A 27,723-nucleotide genomic window follows, 5' to 3' on the forward strand; every position below is an offset into this window, starting at 1 on the left:
TCTTTTCTTGTGATTTCAACTCATTCTCAGCAGGAAACATGCATTTAGACTCATATTCAATCCCTGTAGTGATTTATTGATTCATCATCATTAGTATCAAGGATTGGCTGAAATTGTTCTTCTCTCGCTGAGATAAGGCTGTTTTGGCCACCAGCAGTCATGTTTTATCACTGTAAGACCCAAATATCACTTTAACGCTTTTCCTGTGATTTCAACTCATTCTCAGCAGGAAACATGCATTTAGACTCATATTCAATCCCTGTAGTGATTTATTGATTCATCATCATTAGTATCAAGGATTGGCTGAAATTGTTCTTCTCTCGCCAAAATAAGGCTGTTTTGGCGACCAGCAGTCATGTTTTATCACTGTAAGACCAAAATATCATTATAACTCTTTTCCTGTGATTTCAACTCATTCTCAGCAGGAAACATGCATTTAGACTCATATTCAATCCCTGTAGTGATTTATTGATTCATCATCATTAGTATCAAGGATTGGCTGAAATTGTTCTTCTCTCGCTGAGATAAGGCTGTTTTGGCCACCAGCAATCATGTTTTAACACTGTAAGACCCAAATATCATTTTGACTCTTTTCTTGTGATTTCAACTCATTCTCAGCAGGAAACATGCATTTAGACTCATATTCAATCCCTGTAGTGATTTATTGATTCATCATCATTAGTATCAAGGATTGGCTGAAATTGTTCTTCTCTCGCTGAGATCAGGCTGTTTTGGTCACCAGCAGTCATGTTTTATCACTGTAAGACCCAAATATCACTTTAACGCTTTTCCTGTGATTTCAACTCATTCTCAGCAGGAAACATGCATTTAGACTCATATTCAATCCCTGTAGTGATTTATTGATTCATCATCGGTAGTATCAAGGATTGGCTGAAATTGTTCTTCTCTCCCCGAAATAAGGCTGTTTTGGCGACCAGCAGTCATGTTTTATCACTGTAAGACCCAAATATCATTATAACTCTTTTCCTGTGATTTCAACTCATTCTCAGCAGGAAACATGCATTTAGACTCATATTCAATCCCTGTAGTGATTTATTGATTCATCATCATTAGTATCAAGGATTGGCTGAAATTGTTCTTCTCTCGCTGAGATAAGGCTGTTTTGGCCACCAGCAATCATGTTTTAACACTGTAAGACCCAAATATCATTTTGACTCTTTTCTTGTGATTTCAACTCATTCTCAGCAGGAAACATGCATTTAGACTCATATTCAATCCCTGTAGTGATTTATTGATTCATCATCATTAGTATCAAGGATTGGCTGAAATTGTTCTTCTCTCGCTGAGATAAGGCTGTTTTGGCCACCAGCAGTCATGTTTTAACACTGTAAGACCCAAATATCATTTTAACTCTTTTCCTGTGATTTCAACTCATTCTCAGCAGGAAACATGCGTTTAGACTCATATTCAATCCCTGTAGTGATTTATTGATTCATCATCATTAGCATCAAGGATTGGCTGAAATTGTTCTTCTCTAGCCGAAATAAGGCTGTTTTGGCGACCAGCAGTCATGTTTTATCACTGTAAGACCAAAATATCATTATAACTCTTTTCCTGTGATTTCAACTCATTCTCAGCAGGAAACATGCATTTAGACTCATATTCAATCCCTGTAGTGATTTATTGATTCATCATCATTAGTATCAAGGATTGGCTGAAATTGTTCTTCTCTCGCTGAGATAAGGCTGTTTTGGCCACCAGCAGTCATGTTTTATCACTGTAAGACCCAAATATCACTTTAACGCTTTTCCTGTGATTTCAACTCATTCTCAGCAGGAAACATGCATTTAGACTCATATTCAATCCCTGTAGTGATTTATTGATTCATCATCAGTAGTATCAAGGATTGGTTGAAATTGTTCTTCTCTCCCCGAAATAAGGCTGTTTTGGCGACCAGCAGTCATGTTTTATCACTGTAAGACCAAAATATCATTATAACTCTTTTCCTGTGATTTCAACTCATTCTCAGCAGGAAACATGCATTTAGACTCATATTCAATCCCTGTAGTGATTTATTGATTCATCATCATTAGTATCAAGGATTGGCTGAAATTGTTCTTCTCTCGCTGAGATAAGGCTGTTTTGGCCACCAGCAGTCATGTTTTATCACTGTAAGACCAAAATATCATTATAACTCTTTTCCTGTGATTTCAACTCATTCTCAGCAGGAAACATGCATTTAGACTCATATTCAATCCCTGTAGTGATTTATTGATTCATCATCATTAGTATCAAGGATTGGCTGAAATTGTTCTTCTCTCGCCGAAATAAGGCTGTTTTGGCGACCAGCAGTCATGTTTTATCAATGTAAGACCAAAATATCATTATAACTCTTTTCCTGTGATTTCAACTCATTCTCAGCAGGAAACATGCATTTAGACTCATATTCAATCCCTGTAGTGATTTATTGATTCATCATCATTAGTATCAAGGATTGGCTGAAATTGTTCTTCTCTCGCTGAGATAAGGCTGTTTTGGCCACCAGCAGTCATGTTTTATCACTGTAAGACCCAAATATCACTTTAACGCTTTTCCTGTGATTTCAACTCATTCTCAGCAGGAAACTTGCATTTAGACTCATATTCAATCCCTGTAGTGATTTATTGATTCATCATCATTAGTATCAAGGCTTGGCTGAAATTGTTCTTCTCTCGCCGAAATAAGGCTGTTTTGGCGACCAGCAGTCATGTTTTATCACTGTAAGACCAAAATATCATTATAACTCTTTTCCTGTGATTTCAACTCATTCTCAGCAGGAAACATGCATTTAGACTCATATTCAATCCCTGTAGTGATTTATTGATTCATCATCGGTTGTATCAAGGATTGGCTGAAATTGTTCTTCTCTCCCCGAAATAAGGCTGTTTTGGCGACCAGCAGTCATGTTTTATCACTGTAAGACCAAAATATCATTATAACTCTTTTCCTGTGATTTCAACTCATTCTCAGCAGGAAACATGCATTTAGACTCATATTCAATCCCTGTAGTGATTTATTGATTCATCATCATTAGTATCAAGGATTGGCTGAAATTGTTCTTCTCTCGCTGAGATAAGGCTGTTTTGGCCACCAGCAGTCATGTTTTATCACTGTAAGACCCAAATATCACTTTAACGCTTTTCCTGTGATTTCAACTCATTCTCAGCAGGAAACATGCATTTAGACTCATATTCAATCCCTGTAGTGATTTATTGATTCATCATCATTAGTATCAAGGATTGGCTGAAATTGTTCTTCTCTCGCCGAAATAAGGCTGTTTTGGCGACCAGCAGTCATATTTTATCACTGTAAGACCAAAATATCATTATAACTCTTTTCCTGTGATTTCAACTCATTCTCAGCAGGAAACATGCATTTAGACTCATATTCAATCCCTGTAGTGATTTATTGATTCATCATCATTAGTATCAAGGATTGGCTGAAATTGTTCTTCTCTCGCTGAGATAAGGCTGTTTTGGCCACCAGCAGTCATGTTTTAACACTGTAAGACCCAAATATCATTTTGACTCTTTTCTTGTGATTTCAACTCATTCTCAGCAGGAAACATGCATTTAGACTCATATTCAATCCCTGTAGTGATTTATTGATTCATCATCATTAGTATCAAGGATTGGCTGAAATTGTTCTTCTCTCGCTGAGATAAGGCTGTTTTGGCCACCAGCAGTCATGTTTTATCACTGTAAGACCCAAATATCACTTTAACGCTTTTCCTGTGATTTCAACTCATTCTCAGCAGGAAACATGCATTTAGACTCATATTCAATCCCTGTAGTGATTTATTGATTCATCATCATTAGTATCAAGGATTGGCTGAAATTGTTCTTCTCTCGCTGAGATAAGGCTGTTTTGGCCACCAGCAGTCATGTTTTATCACTGTAAGACCCAAATATCACTTTAACTCTTTTCCTGTGATTTCAACTCATTCTCAGCAGGAAACATGCATTTAGACTCATATTCAATCCCTGTAGTGATTTATTGATTCATCATCATTAGTATCAAGGATTGGCTGAAATTGTTCTTCTCTCGCCGAAATAAGGCTGTTTTGGCGACCAGCAGTCATGTTTTATCACTGTAAGACCAAAATATCATTATAACTCTTTTCCTGTGATTTCAACTCATTCTCAGCAGGAAACATGCATTTAGACTCATATTCAATCCCTGTAGTGATTCATTGATTCATCATCATTAGTATGAAGGATTGGCTGAAATTGTTCTTCTCTCCCCGAAATAAGGCTGTTTTGGCCACCAGCAGTCATGTTTTATCACTGTAAGACCCAAATATCATTTTGACTCTTTTCTTGTGATTTCAACTCATTCTCAGCAGGAAACATGCATGTAGACTCATATTCAATCCCTGTAGTGATTTATTGATTCATCATCATTAGTATCAAGGATTGGCTGAAATTGTTCTTCTCTCGCCGAAATAAGGCTGTTTTGGCCACCAGCAGTCATGTTTTAACACTGTAAGACCCAAATGTAATTTTCACTCTTTTCCTTTGATTTCAACTCATTCTCAGCAGGAAACATGCATTTAGACTCATATTCAATCCCTGTAGTGATTTATTGATTCATCATCATTAGTATCAAGGATTGGCTGAAATTGTTCTTCTCTCGCCGAAATAAGGCTGTTTTGGCCACCAGCAGTCATGTTTTAACACTGTAAGACCCAAATATCATTTTAACTCTTTTCCTGTGATTTCAACTCATTCTCAGCAGGAAACATGCATTCAGACTCATATTCAATCCCTGTAGTGATTTATTGATTCATCATCATTAGTATCAAGGATTGGCTGAAATTGTTCTTCTCTCACCGAAATAAGGCTGTTTTGGCCACCAGCAGTCATGTTTTAACACTGTAAGACCCAAATATCATTTTGACTCTTTTCTTTTGATTTCAACTCATTCTCAGCAGGAAACATGCATTTAGACTCATATTCAATCCCTGTAGTGATTTATTGATTCATCATCATTAGTATCAAGGATTGGCTGAAATTGTTCTTCTCTCGCCGAAATAAGGCTGTTTTGGCCACCAGCAGTCATGTTTTAACACTGTAAGACCCAAATATCATTGTAACTCTTTTCTTGTGATTTCAACTCATTCTCAGCAGGAAACATGCATTTAGATTCATATTCAATCCCTGTAGTGATTTATTGATTCATCATCATTAGTATCAAGGATTGGCTGAAATTGTTCTCTCGCTGAAATAAGGCTGTTTTGGCCACCAGCAGTCATGTTTTAACACTGTAAGACCCAAATATCATTTTCACTCTTTTCTTGTGATTTCAACTCATTCTCAGCAGGAAACATGCATTTAGCCTCATATTCAATCCCTGTAGTGATTTATTGATTCATCATCATTAGTATCAAGGATTGGCTGAAATTGTTCTTCTCTCACCGAAATAAGGCTGTTTTGGCCACCAGCAGTCATGTTTTATCACTGTAAGACCCAAATATCATTTTGACTCTTTTCTTGTGATTTCAACTCATTCTCAGCAGGAAACATGCATTTAGACTCATATTCAATCCCTGTAGTGATTTATTGATTCATCATCATTAGTATCAAGGATTGGCTGAAATTGTTATTCTCTCGCCGAAATAAGGCTGTTTTGGCCACCAGCAGTCATGTTTTAACACTGTAAGACCCAAATATCATTTTGACTAATTTCTTGTGATTTCAACTTATTCTCAGCAGGAAACATGCACTTAGACTCATATTCAATCCCTGTAGTGATTTATTGATTCAACATCATTAGTATCAGGGATTGGCTGAAATTGTCCTTCTCTCGCCGAAATAAGGCTGTTTTGGCCACCAGCAGTCATGTTTTATCACTGTAAGACCCAAATATCATTTTCACTCTTTTCCTGTGATTTCAACTCATTCTCAGCAGGAAACATGCATTTAGACTCATATTCAATCCCTGTAGTGATTTATTGATTCATCATCATTAGTATCAAGGATTGGCTGAAATTGTTCTTCTCTCGCCGAAATAAGGCTGTTTTGGCCACCAGCAGTCATGTTTTAACACTGTAAGACCCAAATATCATTTTGACTCTTTTCTTGTGATTTCAACTCATTCTCAGCAGGAAACATGCATTTAGACTCATATTCAATCCCTGTAGTGATTTATTGATTCATCATCATTAGTATCAAGGATTGGCTGAAATTGTTCTTCTCTCGCCGAAATAAGGCTGTTTTGGCCACCAGCAGTCATGTTTTATCACTGTAAGATCCAAATATCATTTTCACTCTTTTCCTGTGATTTCAACTCATTTTCAGCAGGAAACATGCATTTTGACTCATATTCAATCCCTGTAGTTATTTATTGATTCATCATCATTAGTATCAAGGATTGGCTGAAATTGTTCTTCTCTCGCCGAAATAAGGCTTTTTTGGCCACCAGCAGTCATGTTTTAACACTGTAAGACCCCACCATTGTGTCATCGAGAGGTACACCAAGTATCATGATAGGTATCATAATAGTGAATGATTTATGTATTTGCATCACAAGCATAATTCATTCATTTATTCAATTCAAAGCTTCACACTAGTGATTGGACAGACTGTGCCGAGGTTTCAGAGCGTGTGTCGAGAAATCCAGGAAGTCTTTTATGAAGCGCGTATTATATTGAGGCTTGTTCCTTTAAGGGCGAGTGACATCATTGATGACGTTTGAAGCCTCGCTGGTTCAGGAATGGTTGGAATGCTGGCGTCAGGTTGCCGTTATATATGAACATATAAATATATAAAGCCCAATGGATCCCCGCAAAATTGCGTCCAAGCACAGTGGCAAAAATTGTATTTATTAATATAAATAAATAAAGTCATCATCATCATAATCACCCCAGTATTCATAAGCACAATCACTGTCTAATCTTTTCCACTGTCAGTGGAAAACACTGCAACAGTTTTAACATAAAAATCTCATGTCCTATTGGGTTTATTCAAACATTGATTTAAATCACACTGACGTTGTTGTTTTTTTTTTACATTAATGTACTTTTACCATTACCCATAAATTAAAAAAAAAAAGATTATATGAATGAATGAACCACACAAATCAATTTAAACTGTTCTTGGCAGTGATTATTCTCATGCTGACACTGTTGCAGACAGTCAGGAGACCATCACAAATAGTTGAAATAACAATAAAGGTTTTGACCAGCAGGCGGTTTGTGAGCACATGAAACCTTGAGAAATTAACCTTTTTTTTTAACCAATTGGATGAAAAACGTCTATGCTTCATGAGGCTTCATCTGGCCATTGCTGCTTTCTACCACATTACAATGCGTTCAGCATGGCAGAATTGTATAAATAGCAGGAATATATCAATAGCTGGTTTTCGCATATGGGCTTTTATTTTGACACTTAAAACCGGAAGTAGCGCACTATCATGATACATTGCTCCGGTGGACTACTGCCTGCTGCCTGCTCGCTAGCAAACATTTCCTTATCCGGTAACGTCAGATTCAAACATCGCTCAATGGAAGGTTTTGTTTAACGTAAGTGCTTACAGCAATAATACTGATAGTTTGCTCAGAAAACTAACGCTAATGCGGCGGGGAGCTTGTCATTAGCTCAGGTTAGCCTTCCTATGTTTTGTGTCGTTGTTATTGGCATTACTTTTGGTACTTCCTTTCCTTCAGTTAGAGCTAACAAGCTAACATAAACTAAATTACACTTTAACTAAACAACTCTTATTCCATATAACGTGTTAAATTGATTCATATTATTTACACACTCTTAATAATTGTGTTGTAATAGTGGTATCGCTAAGCTGATACCGTTAAGCGGGTTAATGCTATCTGACGCTATCTTGTTCATTGTGGTTGCCTGACAACAGAAAAATTAAAGAGACAGTAACGGGACCGACATGGCTATTAATCAGTATGTCTCGGTATAAAATGCTGGAGTTGGCAGGGGACATGTCCCCCCTGCACTTTTTCAAAAGGCCGTTTTTGTCCCCTGCGGTTTTTACCGTCCAAAAGGGAGATGTCTAAAAGAAGGAAAATGGACATAAAAGACTGCTTTAGAAGTCAAATTGTAAATAACTCAGATTACAGCCATCCTGCAACACATTCATTGGCTCCGAATAAAGCAGCATCCACTTCAAGATCCTCCTCATCAATTACAAAGCTCTCACTAATCTTGTAAAGTGTCTTTGAGTTTTAAAGTGCTGATAAATAAAATGTATTATTATAATAATAATTATTATTATTATAACTACGATTGAATAGATTAGCAATCATTAGAGAGGAGGAAGTAATTAGTGAAATAACCTGCTGTGTGGCTGCGATAAAACCTGTGTATGCATTTGATCCTCTGTAACACACAGTGAGAAGTCCCTTTTTTCCAAATAGTTCTTATGCATTTTAAATATTAGTTTTTATCCTCACTCATTAAAGTGTTGCAGCCTCCAGTCTATCATCAGTATACACGGTTCAAATAATGCTCCTATGTTATTCCAAGCATGGCATTGTGCGTTCTCAGTTGGGTTGTATGACTTTGCCAAAAGGAGATGGATGATGAGCTGGATAACTTCATCAGGGAGCGGAAGGCGAGAGTGGCACAGGATAAAGCCAGTTTGGAACAAGACCCTCCTTACATGGAAATAAAGGTCTGTAGAAATTCTGGATGTTTGGTTATTGGTTCTGAGCTGGTTTATACTGCCCTAAAAAGCCTAACTGCAGTAACTACATTTTTGGTCAAAATTGAGTTATAACTAAAAATGAACTCCTTGATGTCTGTTTTATCTTCTGATAAAGTTTTCGATTTCAATTTTGCTTTATTTCAGAGAAGTAATGATATAAAAATTGCAGTAACTACAAAATCCAACTCAACACCAAAGCAGACCGCAGTTAGTTCACTTACCACTGTCTGATTTGACTGTGATACATTGTAGCCTTGTATTTCTTCATTGTGCAGAATAGTGAATGCAAGAATAATAGAAATTATAAGTTTATTTGATAGGGAAAGTATTATCTAGATAGTGATTAAGTAAAAAAAGTGAGATAAATTATATTTAGACTAAAATATAATTTTACTTTATAATAAGTCTAAAATAAACAAATCTATGAATAGAGTTGTTAAACACTTTTAAATTCTCTTATAACAAAATCAGTTTGAAAATGTTTTATTCACTGAAAACAAAATGTAATAGCTTAAGAAGACAACAACACTGTAATTACTGCAGTGCATTTTGCTTTACTATTAGAACCTTTAACAGCAATGCAAAACCAGAGTGCAGTAACTACACTTTTGGGGTCAAAGGTCAAGTAAATCATATTTTTTGAGCATAAAAAATTCATAATCTGCACTTATCATCAGTACATGTAGAAATACGTGTCATGTCACTTACCTACCTGTAACCCATTTGGCTGGCCAGTTAAAAATGTTAAAAATTTAAAGCAGTTTTTCTCAGTTTTACCCTTTGCATATTTACTTGAGGTTAGGCTTTGTAGGGCAGTATAGACAAGTCATGGTTCTGGATTAATAACAATTTATTATATATAGGTCAATGCATATAAAGATTATCACAATTCCAGAATTTTAATCTTAAATACAGTACTAGTATGCAAACTATTCTTAATACCTCTTTTAATAAAATGGCCAAAAAGTAGTGAATAAAAGTCCCAGCACGGAAAATATATACATCTTTTTCTGTTATTTTGCACACTGTGTTGGTTTTTGCATAGTGACCTACCAGCACTAAGTTGATTTTTTTTTGTCTGTGCAGCTTTTGGTTGCAAATCGGATTGTCAATAATTTCTTTCACATAGCGTCAGTACTTTTGAAGCTACCAAATGTAGAGACCATTTCATTTTTAACATGTGGTATTGAGAAAGTATCAATACTTTTGACAATTTTAATGCATATGACCTTTTGTTTAACCCCTCCTAAGGTTCATCTATTGCGAATAAAACATAATGAAAGTAAATAAAGTAAAAAACGCTTCAGTCATGTAAATTTAAGGGGACACATGTGGAAAAGTAAAGAGTATTTGGTCCTTTTAGTATCTGTTTGGGAAGGAAAAGTTATGACCAGAGCACTGGCATGACCCTTTTACAGTTCGTAGATATCTTTTAATGTGTGACGTTGTATTTTTCAACAGGCAAAACCCCACAGAGCCTATGAGTCCACTGTTAAAGAGAACATCCCTCCCAAGTCTATAGCACCAAGGAAAGGTACAGTTCATTCCCACATTTTCCTCCTTTAAACTTTTATTTTAATAAAAAAAATACCTGCCGCATGGAGTAGACGCAACGCACACATGGTCCTACTCGATTAAAACTTTTTACTCCTTTAACCATTCATTTCACAACCAAAGTGTTTATATAATTTGGGCAATTACTCTATTTCACTCGCAACTACTTTAAATGGCTTCAAAGAGCGACAAAGCGGCCACAGTTGCGTTTCCTGTGTTTAATCTGTTGCAACGATTGAAAACCATACGTCATCTCCGGAGTCTCGTCTCGTGAATCCTTCTGGGGGCCTTTTTGTAATGGAGACACACGGACTGAGCGGACTTTAGAGAGGGCGTGGCCTGAGACTTTCCCGGTGGCCACTTTTCCCCTAAAGCAAACGCTGCTCCTGTTGTGGGAAGGGGGGGTGGAGGTGGGTTTTTCAGCACCTACACTATTTTTGAAGCCTGTTTAAGCCCTTGCCACATAAACTGTGTCCTTCTGTATTTATTATGTCATCTTGGGACCAATATCTGGAGTATTGATACCACCTGTGCTTACCTACCTACTTTTTCTGTTAGGTAGAATGGCTAGTCCCTTCAATTTTTTGAGCTGGAATGTCAAAGGTTTAAATCACCCTGTTTAAAGTAGTAGGGTTTTTTCACACATCACGCAATTTCAAACAACCGTTGCTTTTTTACAAGAAACACATATTTGTGGTTCTGACAATTCACGTCTGATGTCACGGTGGGTGGGGCAGCATTTCCACTATACTTTTCAGGCTAAGGCCAGAGGGGTCTCCATTTTTATTAACCATAATATTCCCTTTGAACACCATAACATATCAGACACGAATGGCCGCTATATTATTGTCTCTGGGAAATTGTATAATACTGTGGTAGTGTTTGCCAATGTATATGTCCCAAACGCGGATGATGTTGGTTTTCTAAAAGGTTTCATTTCCTCTCTTCCTGACCTGAGCTCATACTCTCTCATACTTTTTAATCTTTTTTTCAACAATATTTTTTATTGAAGTTTCAAGTGCATATCAAACTTTATGTCAAATATACAAACATTTTCATTTATATCCCCTCGAACATACATTCATTCACACAGACAAAGAAAATGAGTAAATAAAATGGACAGTGACAACAAACATCAATCTAATGCAAAATAAGTACTAAAAAAAAAAAAGACTAAAATGGAGCAAAATAAGTAAATAAATAAATAAAAATAAAATAAAAGGCAGGATCATTTCATAACCTATTGTTCAGTCAGTGTTATCCGTTCCATTGGTCAAAAATGACATAAATGATTCCCAAATCCAAGCAAACTCCTCCTGTTTACCTTTAACAATGTATGTCAATCTCTCCAGTCCAAGACACGTCATCAACTCCTTCTTCCATATTGCCATTGATGGTGGTTCTACATTTTTCCAATATAGTGCAATCACTCTCCTTGCATGGAGAAGTCCAAAGTCGATCATTTTTGATTTCCTCGTTGTTCTGATGGAGTCCTTGGGGTATATTCCGATGATACAGACTGTTGATGTCAATGGAATGCTGCACTCAACCATCCGTGACAAACATTTAACAACATTTCCCCAAAATACCAAAATCTTAGAGCATTCCCATAGGCAGTGAATCAGAGTTCCCTTTTCAGTCAGACATTTAACACAAACATCAGGAATGTTAGGAGAGATATGATGAAGTTTTGCAGGTGTAATATAAACCCTCATTAACCACTTATACTGAATCAGTTTTAATCTTGTGTTAATTGAATTATTTTGTGCTTTTAGACATGCTCTCCCCCAGTCTTCTTCACTAATATCTTCTTGTGTGTCTGTTCTCCAAGCATTTCATTTATCTAGTGCCGATTCTGTCGAGTAATCCACTAAAAGGTTATAGAATCTAGATGTGTGTTTTTTACCATTCAAATTATTAATCACTGTTTCCTCAATAATCGATAGCGGGGGTGTGGCCATGAATGTCTCATGTTTTGATGATATAAAACTTCTTAATTGCAAATATTTGAAAAAATGTTTTTGGGGAACTCCATACTTATGAGAAAGTTGATCAAAACTGAGAAGAGTACCTTCAAAATAAAGGTCCGAAACGGTCCCAATTCCCTTCTCTGCCCATAATTTGAACCCCCCATCCAATCCACGAGGCCTGAATTGTCTGTTGCCCCAGATAGGAGTAAATTGTGACAAAATTATTGTTTCATCAACAAAATTATGTACAGCATACCATACTGATATTGTATTTTTAACAAAGGGGTTTCTTGTCTGTTTTTTCAGTGTCTTAATATCCGAGGAATATAAATACTGCTTTATGGGCAAATCTGACACTGATTTTTGTTCAATATTTACCCAAGCAGGTGGTGTGGATGAAGAAAAATAGTACAATGCAGAACTTAATTGGGTAGCCCAATAATACCATTTCAGGTATCTGTCCTCCCCTTTCATAGGGTAAAAATAATAACTTGAGCCAGAGTCTACCCTTTCTTTTGTTCCAAATGAACTGGCCAAATATATTATCAATTTTTTTATGGAAGTCACTTGGTAATGGAAGCGGGAGTGCTTGGAAAAGATATATAAATTTGGGTATAATAGACATTTTAATAAGGTTTATGCGACCAATCATTGATATCGGCAAATTAGACCACCGGTCCAACTTTTCTGTCACTTCGTCTACCAGCGGGTTATAGTTTGTAGGGACAATATCGCCAAGTTTTGGGGTAATCTTAATACCCAGATATTTGAATCCATCTTGTGTGGCCATAAATGGTGTATTTATTTTAGGATTGCGTCTTTCTTCTTCATTTAGAAATAACAGTACCGACTTAGATTTGTTTATTCTGTATCCAGAAAACTCACCAAAATTTTCAAGTAAAGTAATCAAATTTGGAATACTACTCCTCAGGTTCGTTAAGAAAAAAATAATATCATCCGCATATAGTGCTATATGATGCTCTATGTCCCAAATCCTGATGCCAGATATATTCCTACGTGTCCTAACTGCGATCGCAAGAGGTTCTATTGCTAATGTGAAAAGCAGAGGAGACAAAGGGCAGCCTTGCCTAGTTGAGCGTTGTAAATGGAAAGGTTTAGAAATTGTACTATTAGTCAATATTTCTGCTCTTGGGTCTGTGTACAGTAATTTAATCCATTTGAGAAATGTTTCTCCTAGACCATATCTAGGGAGTAGATCAAAAAGGTATTTCCATTCTATTCTATCGAATGCTTGACTGGCATCAACTGATAACATTGCAGTGTCTTGGGTATTATTTTTCTCAAACAGTACATTTAAAACTCTCCTGATGTTATGGAAGCCTTGCCGTTGTAATACAAAACCATTCTGATCATTACTGACCAGTTGAGGAAGATATTGTTCTAATCTTTTAGAGAGAGCTTTGCATAATATTTTTGTATCGCATCCCATTAAACTAATGGGCCTGAAAGATGAACAACTGATTGGCGATTTGTCAGGTTTTAGTATCACAGTTATCATAGCTAATCTTAACGATGGTGGAAGAGTTCCTGTTTGATATGATTCGTTAAACATTTCTAATAAAGGTTGCGCGAGTTTCTGTTTAAACTTCTTATAAAATTCTATAGGTATCCCGTCAGGGCCCGGTGCTTTCCCAGTGTTCATACTGCTCATGGCGTCATAAAGATCCTTAACTGTTAATTCCTTGTCCAGTACTTCCTTTTCATCTTCAGATAGGCTCTGGAACTGTAGCTGATCGAGAAATGCCTGTTGTTGTGTAGCTCCTGCATATTCTGATTTGTATAATAATTCATAAAAGTTTCTGAAGGTAGCATTAATTTCAATTGGGTCTGTTGTTAAATCTCCTGACATTGTCTTTATACTGTTAATTGTTCTTTCGGCCTGCATTTTCTTAACCCGCCAAGCCAGTAATTTGCTTGGTTTTTCACCCTGATCATAGTATGCTTGCTTTGTCCATAAGAGGGTTTTAGCAACTTTGTCAGTAGATAGTTTATTGTATTGAGCTCTCATTACTGTTAATTGGTGCTGTTTGTCCTCGTCATTATTCTCGTAAAGATCCAATTCTAGTGTTTTAATCTGTCTTTCCAATGTTTCTATTTCCTTTTTTTGTTGTCTAGTCTTTGAGCTTGTATATTTAATAATTTCCCCCCTTATATATGCTTTGAATGCTTCCCATCTTACACTGGCAGTTGTTTCATCTGTATTTAGCAGGAAATAGTTATCTATGCAGGCTCCTATGAATTTAAGAAAGGATGGATCTTGTAACCAATATACCTGAAACCTCCATCTCGGGGAATGATGAGCAAATACGCCTAAGCATATTTCCATTGAAGCAGCTGCATGATCACTAATCACTATGCTGTCATACCAACAGTTTGTGACATTAATAAGCAGTTCAACAGATATTAGGAAATAATCTATACGTGAATACGTTTTATAAGTAGAAGAATGACAGGAAAATTCCTTTTTGTTTGGATTTTTCTCCCTCCATACATCAACTAGTCTCAGATCTTTTATGAATTCAGTCAGCTTTCTCCTTGTCTGTACGTGTGAGGTATCAGTTCCAGTGAGTCGATCCATTACTGGGTCTAACGTACAATTAAAGTCGCCCCCAAAAATATAGAGACCTTCTAAGGTGGACACAGTAAACATTAATTTTTCAAAAAAGGACGGTATGTCCTCGTTAGGACCATAGATATTAATTAGGTTAACCTTACGTGACATAATGTTTCCCTGTGCAATCACATATCTTCCAGTTGGATCTTGAATAGTTTGAGTAATTTGGAATGGAACTGATTTGTGTACAAGGATAGCAACACCTCGAGCATAATTATTATAAGAAGAATAAATCACTTGGCCCGGCCATCTTTTTTTCAGACAAGGTATGTCAGAGGCTATCAGATGGGTTTCTTGTAAGAAAACAATTTTAGACCTGAGATGTTTCAGCCTATTTATAACTTGTTTCAATTTAGTCAATTTTCTAAGCCCCCTAATGTTCCAACTGGTGATCTTGATTTCAGAATTATTCACAGACATAGTGTTTTGCCATTGATAACATCTTCTGATATCCTAATGAGGTTAGAAATGTTAATGATTCTGCCAAAACCATACACAAAAATTTTACACACACTGGAGGGGAAAAGAAAACCTGCAAAAACAACTAGAACAGTGATAACCAAAACGTGAAAAAGTCCCATCCCACTCCCTAGCATTTCCGTTGAAATGCTTTATCACCCTCCCTTTAATAAACCAACTATGGGAGATGCTGATCCACAAATGCTGAGGAGCAGCTAGTCCACGTGCCTTTGACCCTGGACAGAACAGCCATAAGTCCAAACAACCATGTCTTCTATGTGAACATTAACCCCTTTCTCTATTCTCAGTTAAAGCCAATTCTGTTCGTAAAAAATAATAATAATAATAAAAATTAAAATAATAAAAAAAAAAAACAAAAAAAAAAAACATATGTATATATATATATATATATATATACATACATACATACATACATACATACATACACACACACACACACATACATATATACACACACAACAATAATAAAATTAAAAATAATAATTAAAATAAATAAAAAATAAATATTATATATATATATATATACATATATATATATACACATACACCTACATACACATACACACACACACATATATATACATACATGTACACATACATACATACAGTGCTCAGCATAAATGAGTACACCCCCTTTGAAAAGTAACATTTTAAACAATATCTCTATGAACACAAATACAATTTCCAAAATGTTGACAAGACCAAGTTAATATAACATCTGTTTAACTTATAACATGAAAGTAAGGTTAATAATATAACTTTTCATTCATAATTTTCAGTTTTACTCAAATTAGGGTGATGCAAAAATGAGTACACCCCACTAAAAGTCTCGGGAGCAAAGCTAAGTTTTAGACTACAAATGTCTAATTTAACAATAATCGACCCCAGGTGAGTCTAATTATTCATTACACAGATGTCCAGCAGACAGTTGACTATAAAAGGGTGTTACTTAAATAAAACCCCTTCCCATTTCATGTTGTTAGCAATGGCACCACATGTCTCAAGACCTGAGAAGGAAAATAATTTCTTTACACCGCAAAGGTGAAGGCTACATGAAGATAAGCAAAGCTTTACTTATCAGTCAAGAATACTGTAGCAAAAGTGGTACAAAAATGTAAAAAAGATGGAACTGCAACCATCTCACAGAGACGTCCAGGCCGTCCGCAGAAGTTAACACCTCGACAGCAGCGTCTTCTGATGAGAAGGGTCCAAGAAAATCAGCATGCAAGTTCATTGCAGTTATCTAAGGAATTAGAAAGCCAAACTGGGGTGACTGTTTCTGGTGACACAATACGCCGTACACTGCAGAGGAATGGCATGCATGGGTGCCGTCCACGAAGGAAGCCTCTCTTAAAGCCCAGGCACAAAAAAGCCTGTCTAGAGTTTACCAGGGCCATGCTGACAAAGATGAAGACTACTGGGACTCTGTACTCTGGAGTGATGAGACCAAGATAAATGTTTTTGGAACTGATGGCTTCTAAACTGTGTGGCGTCGCAAAGGTGAGGATTACAGAGAAAAATGCATGGTGCCTACAGTGAAACATGGTGGTGGCAGTGTCCTTATGTGGGGTTGCATGAGTGCTGTTGGTGTCGGGGAGCTGCATTTCATTGATGGTATCATGAATTCACAGATGTATTGCTCCATACTGAAAGAGAAGATGCTACCATCACTCCGTGCCCTTGGTCGTCGTGCACTTTTCCGACATGACAATGACCCTAAACACACATCTAAAGGCCACTGTTGGATTTCTGAAGAAGAACAGGGTGAAAGTGATTCAGTGGCCAAGTATGTCTCCTGATCTGAACCCAATTGAACACCTATGGGGAATTCTGAAGAGACAAGTTGAGCATCACTCTCCATCCAGTCTCTAAAAGAGGCCATTCTTGAGGAATGAAAAAAGATCAATGGAGCAAAATGTTGTCAACTTGTTCATTCCATGCCTAGAAGACTTGGTGCTGTCATTAAAAATCATGGAGGCCATACAAAGTACCAGATGTAATAGTTTTTGTTGTGGGGTGTACTCATTTTTGCATCGCCCTTATTTCAGTAAAACTAAAAAATGTGTAATCTAAGTTATATTATTAACCTTACTTTCATGTTATGAGATAAACAGATGTTATATTAACTTGGTCTTGTCAACATTTTGGAAATTTTATTTGTGTTCATTGAGATATTGTTTAAAATGTTACTTTTCAAAGGGGGTGTACTCATTTATGCTGAGCACTGTACATACATACACATACACACATACATACATATACACATACATACACACATACATTAACTAATAATAATAATAATAATAATAATAAATTATTATTATTAATAATAATAATAAAAAATAAAAAAAATAAAAAATAAAAATAAATAAAATAAAAAACAATAATAAATGAGATTGCGTTAAACAATGCTTTACCAGAAGTAACGTTGGCTTATTTGTTGCACCACGGAAAATAATGCAATAAAATAATTTTTATCACATTCCCTTATTTGAAATTCTGACCCTGTCTAAAAGTTTTAACCATTCCTTATCTATTTAGGAAACATTTAGCAACACTATAACAAAAAAAAAAACAGTCTTTATCAGTCTCTGTGCATCGTTTATAATACCTGACTCCGCTGTTGTTTATCGTCTTGGTGCGTTCAGTGTCTGTCGTAACTTCAGGAACTGTGTATCACGTCCTGTACAGTCTTTATGCGGGTCGTGTTATGCCTTGGTGGAACCTCTCGGCTTCTTGCGGTGTTGAAAAGAGATGAATTCTTCCATTGTGAAGCACTCTCAATTTACAAGGATTGTGATGAAATCCACGAAAACTTCCCATGGCCACGAACTGCTTCACAACTGGGGCAAACTCTCGCCGAATACGAACCGTTTCTGCAGACAGATCCTGAGAGAAAGACAGCTTACTGTCGCCGTGCATGATGTCTCGCTTTCTTGCTTCACGATACACAAACTCCTTCTCCTGAAACTTCAAAAAGCGGATAAGAACCGCTCGGTTCTGGTTAGGTTTGGCCGGTGCCAGTGTGCGATGAACTCGCTCCAGAGTGAAAGTTTTGTCAGGAAAGCCGAGCCATTGCGGTAGCATGTCATTTACATAGTCGTAGAGTGTCTCATTTCCTTCAGCTCGTTCACGTAGACCAAAAAGCCGCAGGTTCTTTCGTCTGCCTCGATTTTCCAGATCTTCTGTTTTTGATTCCAGATAGGCAATTCGTTTAGTGGCTGAGGCTAGTGCCTCTTGAGTGTGTTGCAGCTCGTCTTCTGTTGTTGCTATACGTGTTTCTGCCTCTCCGATACGTGTTGTATTTGCAACCACGTCTTGTTCCACGCCTGAAAGTTTGCTTTCAATCGCCACAATTGAGTTTGCCACATCCGACAGACGGTTATCAATGTTGTCCAATTTTGATCCAAAGTCCGAGCGGAGGGACTTCAGCTCTGTCAGCACGTCAGCCACATTTGCCATGATGCTAGTTTCATTAGCCAACGTCGCTGTCAGAGAAGTTGTCTCAACGATACTTGCCTTGCGTGCTCTGGTGAAAATGTCGTAGGGTTTCGATTCGGATGGTTCTGACATATCCAGAGCCGCTATCTTTCCTCGAAAATTATTGGTGCATTTGTGGGGTTTTATAAAGTTTGTGTTTGGCTGTGTGGAGCTTTCAGGCTACGCTGCCATCTTGATCCCTAGCTCACGTGACTCACTTTTTAATCTTAATTGTTGCCTCGATCCTGTGCTAGACCAGTCTTCTTCTAACCCTGATATCATGAGTAAATCGGCATCACTTATTCAGTCTTTCTTAGACAACTATGGCGTCACAGACATATGGCGATACCTCAATCCAGAAAGGAGAGAGTATTAATTATTTTCTCATTCCCATCATACCTGCTCTAGGATTGACTATTTTCTTGTTGACAATCAACTGATCCCATTTACCCACTCCTGTGAGTATCAGAGTATAGTGATATCTGACCATCCCCCTGTGGTGTTGTCTATGACCCTTCCTGATCTCCCTGTTACATAGAGACAAACCTGCAGCCTGACCATTTGGGATACTCTGAAAGCTTACCTAAGGGGACAAATTATTTCTTTTAGCGCAAATATGAAAAATAGAGCTCAGAAAGAACGACTAGACCTATCTAACCAACACTAAAGAAGTGGATCAAAGATACGGTCAAATTAAGGACTCTGAACTATATAAAAAAATGTGTGGAGCTCCAAACGAGATTCGATCTCCTCAACACATTCAATTGAACACCAACTATTGCAGAGCAAAAGTCTGTTCTATGTTCATTGCGACAAATCTGGCAAAATTTTAGCCAGTCAGCTGAAGGGATTTAAAGCAAAACAGCACATTGCAAAAATCCAGGTGGATGATGGTAACATCACCTCAGATCCCTTTAAAATCAATGACACATTTAGGAATTTTTACTCCCGACTTTACACTTCTGACCGTACACTCCGTGACAGTACGCTGATGGAAAATGTCCTAGATCATTTGGATGTCCCTGCACCTATCCATGATAATAAGACTAAGTTAGACGAGCCTATGCCGCAGGGGTTTGCCGCAGAGTTTTTCAAAACATTTTCTTCGTTACTTTCCCCTCATCTTTGTTCAGTGTTATCAGATTCTTTCAAGCAACATTTGGTTTTGGCCCAAACTACATTAGGTGGGTTAAACTGTTATACAGTCGCAGTGTTTCCCACAGACCAGGTAGCAATTTGTGGTGCTCCACTGACACCGGTGGGGGAATCGAGTGTCACAGTGTCGTGGAGTCGGTCATCGGGTGGATGCAGCGGGTGGCGTTCAACACTTTCTGAAGCTGCCATATGGAAAAAACCTGTATCTATTGTTCTTCAGAGTCACCTGCTGATACCACTATAAAGCGACAGCATTTGTAATTATTCAGTCAGTTCTTTAAAAGTAAGTTCTTTAAGAGAAGACAACTAAAAACATTTTTACCAGAACCCTGCCTGGTTTCATTCCTCACCACAACTACTTCAATCTTTAGATTCTGTAAATCAGGAATGATTTGCACAAAACAACTTCAATTGGAGGTTTATATTTCAAATAATTAACTTAAGACCTACCTCAACCAATAACCTGTTCTAACTTTTTGGGTAAAATAAAATAATGTAACAATAAAATATATTAACACAAATATGCATGGCTTGCATGCTCTATCAGAACACCTAATTTGTCTTGGCTTCCTGAAAAACAACTCAAGTGCTCTCTCATAAGGGACCTCCTTGGGTTCGGGCGCATTTATGGAAAGTCTTGCTTGAGAAACAGTAGCCTACAGTACAAGACCAAAAAAAACATAAAAACAATAACAAAACAGCAAACAGCCACAGACAAATCAGAATGAAAATACTTTAACCACTCTTGTTTTTTTAAATTTAAAGTCTACACATATCTGTTTCCACCTCACCTATTGTTTCAGCAGCTGCCTGTCTTACGGGAGCATTTTATCTGCCGTCTTTCTCTATTTCTCCCTGAGCAGCACTGTTTGATGCCTATCGAACATTCAGATAAATTAACGTTTACTATCCACAGCCATTTGACTGTTCAACTTTCTTTCAGACTGATACTTCCTCATGCTGCTCCTTGTCCTCTTGACAAGGCCGTTTTTGCCTTATAAAAAATCTTTCAATACTCATCTCATCTGGATTAAAGCAGGAAACATTCAAAAAACGACTGATAACAACAACAATAATATTACTTAAAAAACGGGCCTATTCTTTTTGATTTGACTGTGGGCATAGTGGTCTGTCTCAAATATTAGGGCTGTAAAGTCCTAAATTCTTTAAATATATCACTTTATTAACATTTAAACATTTTTAGGCAAGAAAGTAGCAGTTTAGATCCCCAGTGCGTCGTTAATTTGTCTAAATACCAGCTGTTTACAATTTTATTCGGACGAATTCGGCACTACTCAAGCTAGCCGTCGTGAGTAACGCACTTCCGGTTACATTCACAAAAATAAAATGCCCGTTGCCCTTTATAACGATAGAATTTGTGCTTTTACTTTGAAATCAGGAAGCGAACCTACCCTCGATGTAGCTAGCTTGAAGCAGCCATTTTGACTGCTCTCGTCCCGTTAACGGCATTTGCGGCAACCATTCAATATGCCTTAACGTTACCGGAGAGTCTTGACAGCTCGGATATCGGCCTGGTTCATTGTAAAACTTTTATTTATTGTTGTGAATGTGGTGTTTTCTGTGCGCAGGCTAACGTTATAGACCCCAAAGCAGCGCTGCTCTTCTGGCCAACCACATTTTTTAAAATCCCCTAGATAGGGAAAAAAACACAGAATGGTCTAAATCAGGCCAGAGATCAGAGATGGGCAACTGGAGGCCCGGGGGCCCCATACAGCCCTCACCCTCACTTGAAGTGGCCCTCAGTTCAACTACATGCATTTGAGCATGAAATCTTAAAAGTGCAGTATAAAAATGCACAAAATTACTTTCATTTTACCAATTAATGTTGGTCTGCTGTTCTTTCACTGAAAAAAAAAATCAATTTTTTTATTTGCTTCAAACCTTTTGTATTCATATTTATACTGTTAAACTGGGAGGTAGTTACTCGTGCAGTGGATGCATTAAAATGAACAAGAAATTGAAGAAAATGATGTTCTCATAATTTTTTCCATGACTGTATATACACTGTTCAAAAAAATAAAGGGAACACTTAAACAACACAATGTACAGTAACTTCAAGTCAATCACACTTCTGTGAAATCAAACTGTCCTTGAATGTGTGGTATCACTGATTGATAGCATGATTTCTAATTTACTTGATTCATGTTAAAGCGTTGGCACATTTAATTTAATTAAAATGAAAAATTTTAAAAATGAAATTAATAAATAAATACATAAATATGACGGACATTTCACTGTAATGTATTTTATTGAACTTAACAAAAGAAGACAACACAACCATGCCAACATGTCAGCACTGAAATGTGCTTATGAGTACTCCTGAGTGTTCCTAGGATTTGTTCTTACCTAAGAAAAATCCTGGATAAGAAAAAAATTCATGAATGCCACAATCTTCGTAAAATCTTCGTAAGTAGGACTTAAGAACAAATATTTTCTTAAGAACGGTTCGTGAATGAGGCCCATTGTTCAGAAGAACAGCATACTTTGACTAAAAAGTTGATTTGAGAGGGGAAAACTTATTAAGAGGTGCAAACAATTATAGGCTGTTCAACTAAACAGTGGAGACAGTGAAGCATGTTGGTGCAAGCATCATGATATGGGCATGTTTCTCCTACTATGGTGTTGGGCCTATTTATCACATACCAGGGATCATGGATCAGTCTGCATATGTCAAAATACTTGAAGAGGTCATGTTGCCTTATGCTGAAGAGGACATGCCCTTGAAATGGGTGTTTCAACAAGACAATGGGCATCATTCACGAACCGTTCTTAAGAACAAATTTGTTCTTAAGTCCTATTTACGAAAATTTTACGAAGATTGTGGCATTAATGAATTTTTTCCTTATCCAGGATTTTTCTTAGGTAAGAACAACTCCTAGGAACACTCAGGAGTACTCATAAGCACATTTCAGTGCTGATATGTTGGCATGCTTGTGTTGTCTTCTTTTGTTAAGTTCAATAAAATACATGAGTGACATTTCCGTCATATTTATGTATTTATTTATTAATTTCTTTTTTTTTCATTTTTCATTTTAATTAAATGTGCCAAAGCTTTAACATAAATCAAGTAAATTTGAAATCATGCCATCCATTAGTGATACCATCCTATTTATCCAAGTGTCTCCTGTAGCAGAACTTCTAGTTCTGAACTGCTAAAGTTGTTTTGTCTTTTTACCTGTGCTCCAACGGTTTTACGCTTTGGTTTAGGCATTCTGTTGCTGTTTCCTCTGTGTGGCGTCTACACACGGCCCTGCAGTCCTTTTTATGCGCCCTTTTATGGCCATTAATGGGCGATTACCTATGCCAATCCTATGTTAATTAGACTCACCTGGCACGCCCTCTCAATTTACGAGGAGATGGCATTCATCAATTTAAGAACATGGCTGCGAACAATTCAGCGGCTTAAGAACATGTTGATGAATCTGACATAAAGTCTTCTTAGAAATCGTCTCAAGAAGGACTTAAGAAAGAATCTAAGGGCGCTTTCACACCTATCTCGTTTGGTCCGGACTTTAGGACTTTTCAGTTTGATCCAAACCTAAATTCCAGGTGTGAAAGGTGCCGCACCAAAGGACCAATGTTTGGTCCGACCAAAAGAGGTGGTCTCGGTCCGGACCAAACGAACCAAGGAAAACAACTTTTTTTATAGTTCAGACCTTCGTATCAATGACAGGAAGCTTTTTTTCTTCTTCTGCTCTTGAATTACAGTACAGGAAGTTGGATTGCAGGATTGCAAGCTGTTTTCCCCTCCTCTCTTGTCGACGGCGATACAGTTTTGGCATGATGTGGAGGCTCATTTTGGGAATACCAAGCACTCTCACGTATTGCTCATTAAGCTGGTGCTGCTGGTAGCAAAAGACCAGCAAAAGTATTTGTTGCGGCGATCTGCCTGGAGGTGCAGCTGCGTGTGTGTGAGACAGCGGCCGTGCTGCTGCATGCGCACGACGGCGTGTGCGTTGCTCCGCGGCGCGCCTCAGCAGGTGAGCACAATCACGAATCAGCGGCAAATTAACACAAGACCAAGGACAAACATTTAATTGTGTGCACAACGGAGCTGAGGACAGCAGCAGAAGCCTTCACTGCCACAAGACTGAAATAACGCATGGGAAAAGGACTCAAACGGAGTAAAAGGTGGCTCGCTGGATTCATTTTGTGTAAACACGTTAAGGAAGTAACACTGACGTCAGATGCTGGCCGGCCTAACAACGCAGCGTAACCAAAACAAAACGAGCCCCGGAAGTCCACAGGGAAATGACGTGTCCAGTAGAATTGTCTTGTAAAGTCCGTTATTCCTTTTGCAGTATGAAACCAAAACCAACAGGACCAAATGTATACAATGTAGCCGAACACGGACCTTGGTTTGGACTTTCAGGTGTGAAAACGCCCTAAGAAGATTCTTAAGAAGATATTGGTGAATGAGGCCCATTGACCTCAAACACAATAGTAAACAAGGAAAATCTTGGTTCCAAACCAACAACATTGATGTTATGGAGTGGCCAGCCCAATCCCCGGACCTTAATCCAATTGAGAACGTGTGGGGTGACATCAAAAATGCTCTTTCTGAAGCAAAACCAAGAAATGTAAATGAATTGTGGAATGTTGTTAAAGAATCTTGGAGTGGAATAACAGCTGAAAGATGCCACAAGTTGGTTGACTCCATGCCACACAGATGTGAAGCATAGTGAAGCATAGTGTACACACACCGGGCTACTGCTGGTGTGTGTACACTATGATGAGATTCTTCAGAGATTTCAAACTATGCCCTTTAACCTCAAAATGTGTGTGTGTGAGAGAAACATGTCAAATCTGGAGGAGTGTGCGCGCTTACGCGCGCATTTGTGTGTGTTTGTGTGTGTAATGAAAATTGCATAGAGTTACCTGTGTGTGTGTGTGTGTGTGTGTGTGTGCATGTGTGAGGAGTGTGCCTGCTTACGAGCATGTGTGTGTGTATCTGTAAATGTAATCACATCAAAGATCAAAGGCAATCAGATCAAAGCAATCAACAGAATTAACTGACACCTGCCAATGTCGCGGAACATTGACAGGCTGGAATTTCTGGCCTTGAACAGAAAGCATTTTTGGCAAAACCATAATACCTATCATTGATCCGACTTCACTTTGAGCGTCCTGAGTTCTTCCTCAACGTCTACATATGTTTTTTGTTTTTTTTTAAGAAAAATGAAAAAATAGCTTTGTTAGAGCGATCTAAAAAAAACTGTTACATCTCCCCTTTTCTAAAATCTTCCTGCGTTTTTAATATGGGAGCCAATGAGGCTGTTGATGCGTGTTGGCGGCGCATCTGTGCGTCCTACGCCCAAACTATAACTCTGACAGCTTCACCAGAAGACTTACGTCACGAAAAATTCATATTAAGAGCATGCATATCACTAATGCTGGGTCTTGTTGGTTTTCTGAGAATATACTACTTGTACCTTGTTTGCCATGTAGCAATAAAAAATATACTAAAAACCTGGATTAATCTGGTTAGTCACATTGGACTGCTATTATTTTGAACACTACTGTACATGCCCAACTTATTCTATCCTTACCAATTCTCAACACTCTCAACCTTCCAGTCTTTATAAGGGAACCCGTTTAGCTGCGTTTCGTAGCTGCAAGGATATTTCAGGGATTTTGATGAAAGGAATTGAACATAAAGTGTCTTTGTACGCTGATGATCTTTTACTTTTTGTATCAAACCCAGACGCATCTCTACCTGTAATGCTATCCCTTACTTTCTTGATTTGGCCGGGTATCGGGGTACAACCTAAATTTACAGCAAACTTTTTCCTGTGAATACGGAATCACTTGCTTTAAAATATACCAGCCTCCCATTTAAGATTGTCGAAAATAAATTTGTCTACCTTGGCGTTACAGTTACTAGGAAACATAAATATCTCTTTAAAGGAAACTTTTACACACTACTGAATCATGTGAAAGAGCACTTGATGCACTGGTCACCCCTATCTACATCCCTGGTGGGCCAGATTAACTCTATTAAAATGAATATCCTCCCAAATGTTTTATATCTCTTTCAATCCATACCAGTCTTTATTCCCAAATCTTTCTTTGACTCATTGGACTCAATTGTATCCTATATATGGGAGGGCAAGCGCCCTAGACTAAATAAAGTCCATCTTCAAAAATCCCCAAAAGATATGAAGAAAATTAAGAAAATTAGGCAGGCATGGCGCTGCCTAATTTTCATTTTTACTACTGTCAGGAATGTTTCCATTATGGCAAAATTAAAACTGCTTGGGAGCAGGATTTAAACTTTAAACTGTCAAACAATGTATAGGATTTCATTCTCAGGCTGGTGAATTCAACATCTCTCTGTGTACATCATTGTCTGTTAAAGTTTTAGGTGCTACACAGGGCTCCTATGTACCCAGACGTTGATCCTGTATGTGACGAATGTAAGAGAGGTGAGGCCTCGCTGATTCACATGTTCTGGACTTGTCCAAGCCCGGAAAGATACTGGAGAAATGTTTTCCAAACCTTGTCACTTATTCTTTTTTTTTTAGATTCTTTTTTTGGCATTTTTACATGCTTTATTGAAAGTGAGAGACAGATAGAAAGGGGGTGACAGAGGGGAGGACATGTGGTAAAGGGAGCTCAGGCCGGATTCGAACCCGGCTCCACCGCAGCGAGGACTGTAGCCTCTATACATGGGGCACCTGAGTAAACCACTACGCTACGGACCACCCCACTTATTCTTAATCTTGAGCTAGAACCTAACCCACTGATTGCTCCCTTTGCCACCACTGGTGAGGATGACACACATCTTACTCCAACCAAAAGCCGTACATTGTCTTTTGCCTCGATTTTGGCTCGGTGTGCGGTACTATTAAGGTGGAGGGATCCTTCCCCGCCCACACACAGTCAGTGGTTAAGCGACATCATGTCCTGTCTCATCAGATCCGCTATTCAGTTTGTGACTCGAGCAAGAAGTTCCAGAAGGTGTGAGGACCTTTCCTGAAATACTTTGAGAACCTTGTCAAATTGACGTATCTGCCCAGAGTCTGTATCAGCCAATGTCTTAATTTGCCTTCTTCTACTTATCCACCTATATTTTATTTATCTATTTAGCCTGTTTGTTTGTTTGTTTACTTATTGGGGCCCGAGCAGGCAACGACCTGCGAGGTCCCTATTGTATTTCGAATGATTATTAGGGCCCGAGCAGGCAACGACCTGCGAGGTCCCTATTGTATTTCGAATGATTATTAGGGACCGAGCACTAACGGTGCGAGGACCCTATTGAAATTGGTCCGTCTATTATTCTTCTTTTTCCCAAAAGTAAATCGCCTTTTTGGGGGCTTTATCATATTCAAAAACTCACCATTTTTGGAATGAACATAAATCTTCGCTGAAATTTACGTATTCTAATGGTCCCAGGAATGGGCGTGGCAAAATGACTCAACAGCGCCCCCTTGAAAATCAAGAAAAGTCAGCCCCTCGCACAGGAATGTCATAGAGACACGAAATTTGGTACATACATGTAACATGGGAAGACGCACCAAAAAGTCTCTTGGACCCATACCCGAAAACGTACAGGAAGTCGGCCATCTTGGATTGAATTTCGCACTCGTCATCGTTTTTGCCCATTTCCATGCCGCATACTTTAACGAACTCCTCCTACAGATATTACCCGATCGACTTCAAACTTGGTCAGTAGCATCACAAGGCCTTTGGGATCAAAAGTTGTATAAATCTTTACCGCCGCTCACACTATGTGGGCGTGGCATGGCGCCAAAATAT

At 37.9% G+C, this 27,723-nt stretch overlaps 1 protein-coding gene across 1 annotated transcript in view; it reads left to right on the forward strand.

Moving 5' to 3' along the window:
- The first annotated feature begins 7,417 nt into the window (after window positions 1–7,417).
- LOC131981649 (centrosome and spindle pole associated protein 1-like) overlaps window positions 7,418–27,723 on the forward strand; it is a 105,432-nt gene continuing 85,126 nt past the window's right edge. Inside the window, exons 1-3 of the mRNA XM_059346037.1 lie at window positions 7,418–7,522; window positions 8,536–8,637; window positions 10,132–10,204. Of these exons, the coding sequence (XP_059202020.1) occupies window positions 8,539–8,637; window positions 10,132–10,204 (172 nt within the window). The 5' untranslated portion in view covers window positions 7,418–7,522; window positions 8,536–8,538. The remainder of the gene's footprint in view (window positions 7,523–8,535; window positions 8,638–10,131; window positions 10,205–27,723) is intronic.

This window comes from Centropristis striata, chromosome 12 (genome assembly GCF_030273125.1).
Source record: "Centropristis striata isolate RG_2023a ecotype Rhode Island chromosome 12, C.striata_1.0, whole genome shotgun sequence".
Taxonomy (NCBI): Eukaryota; Metazoa; Chordata; class Actinopteri; order Perciformes; family Serranidae; genus Centropristis; species Centropristis striata.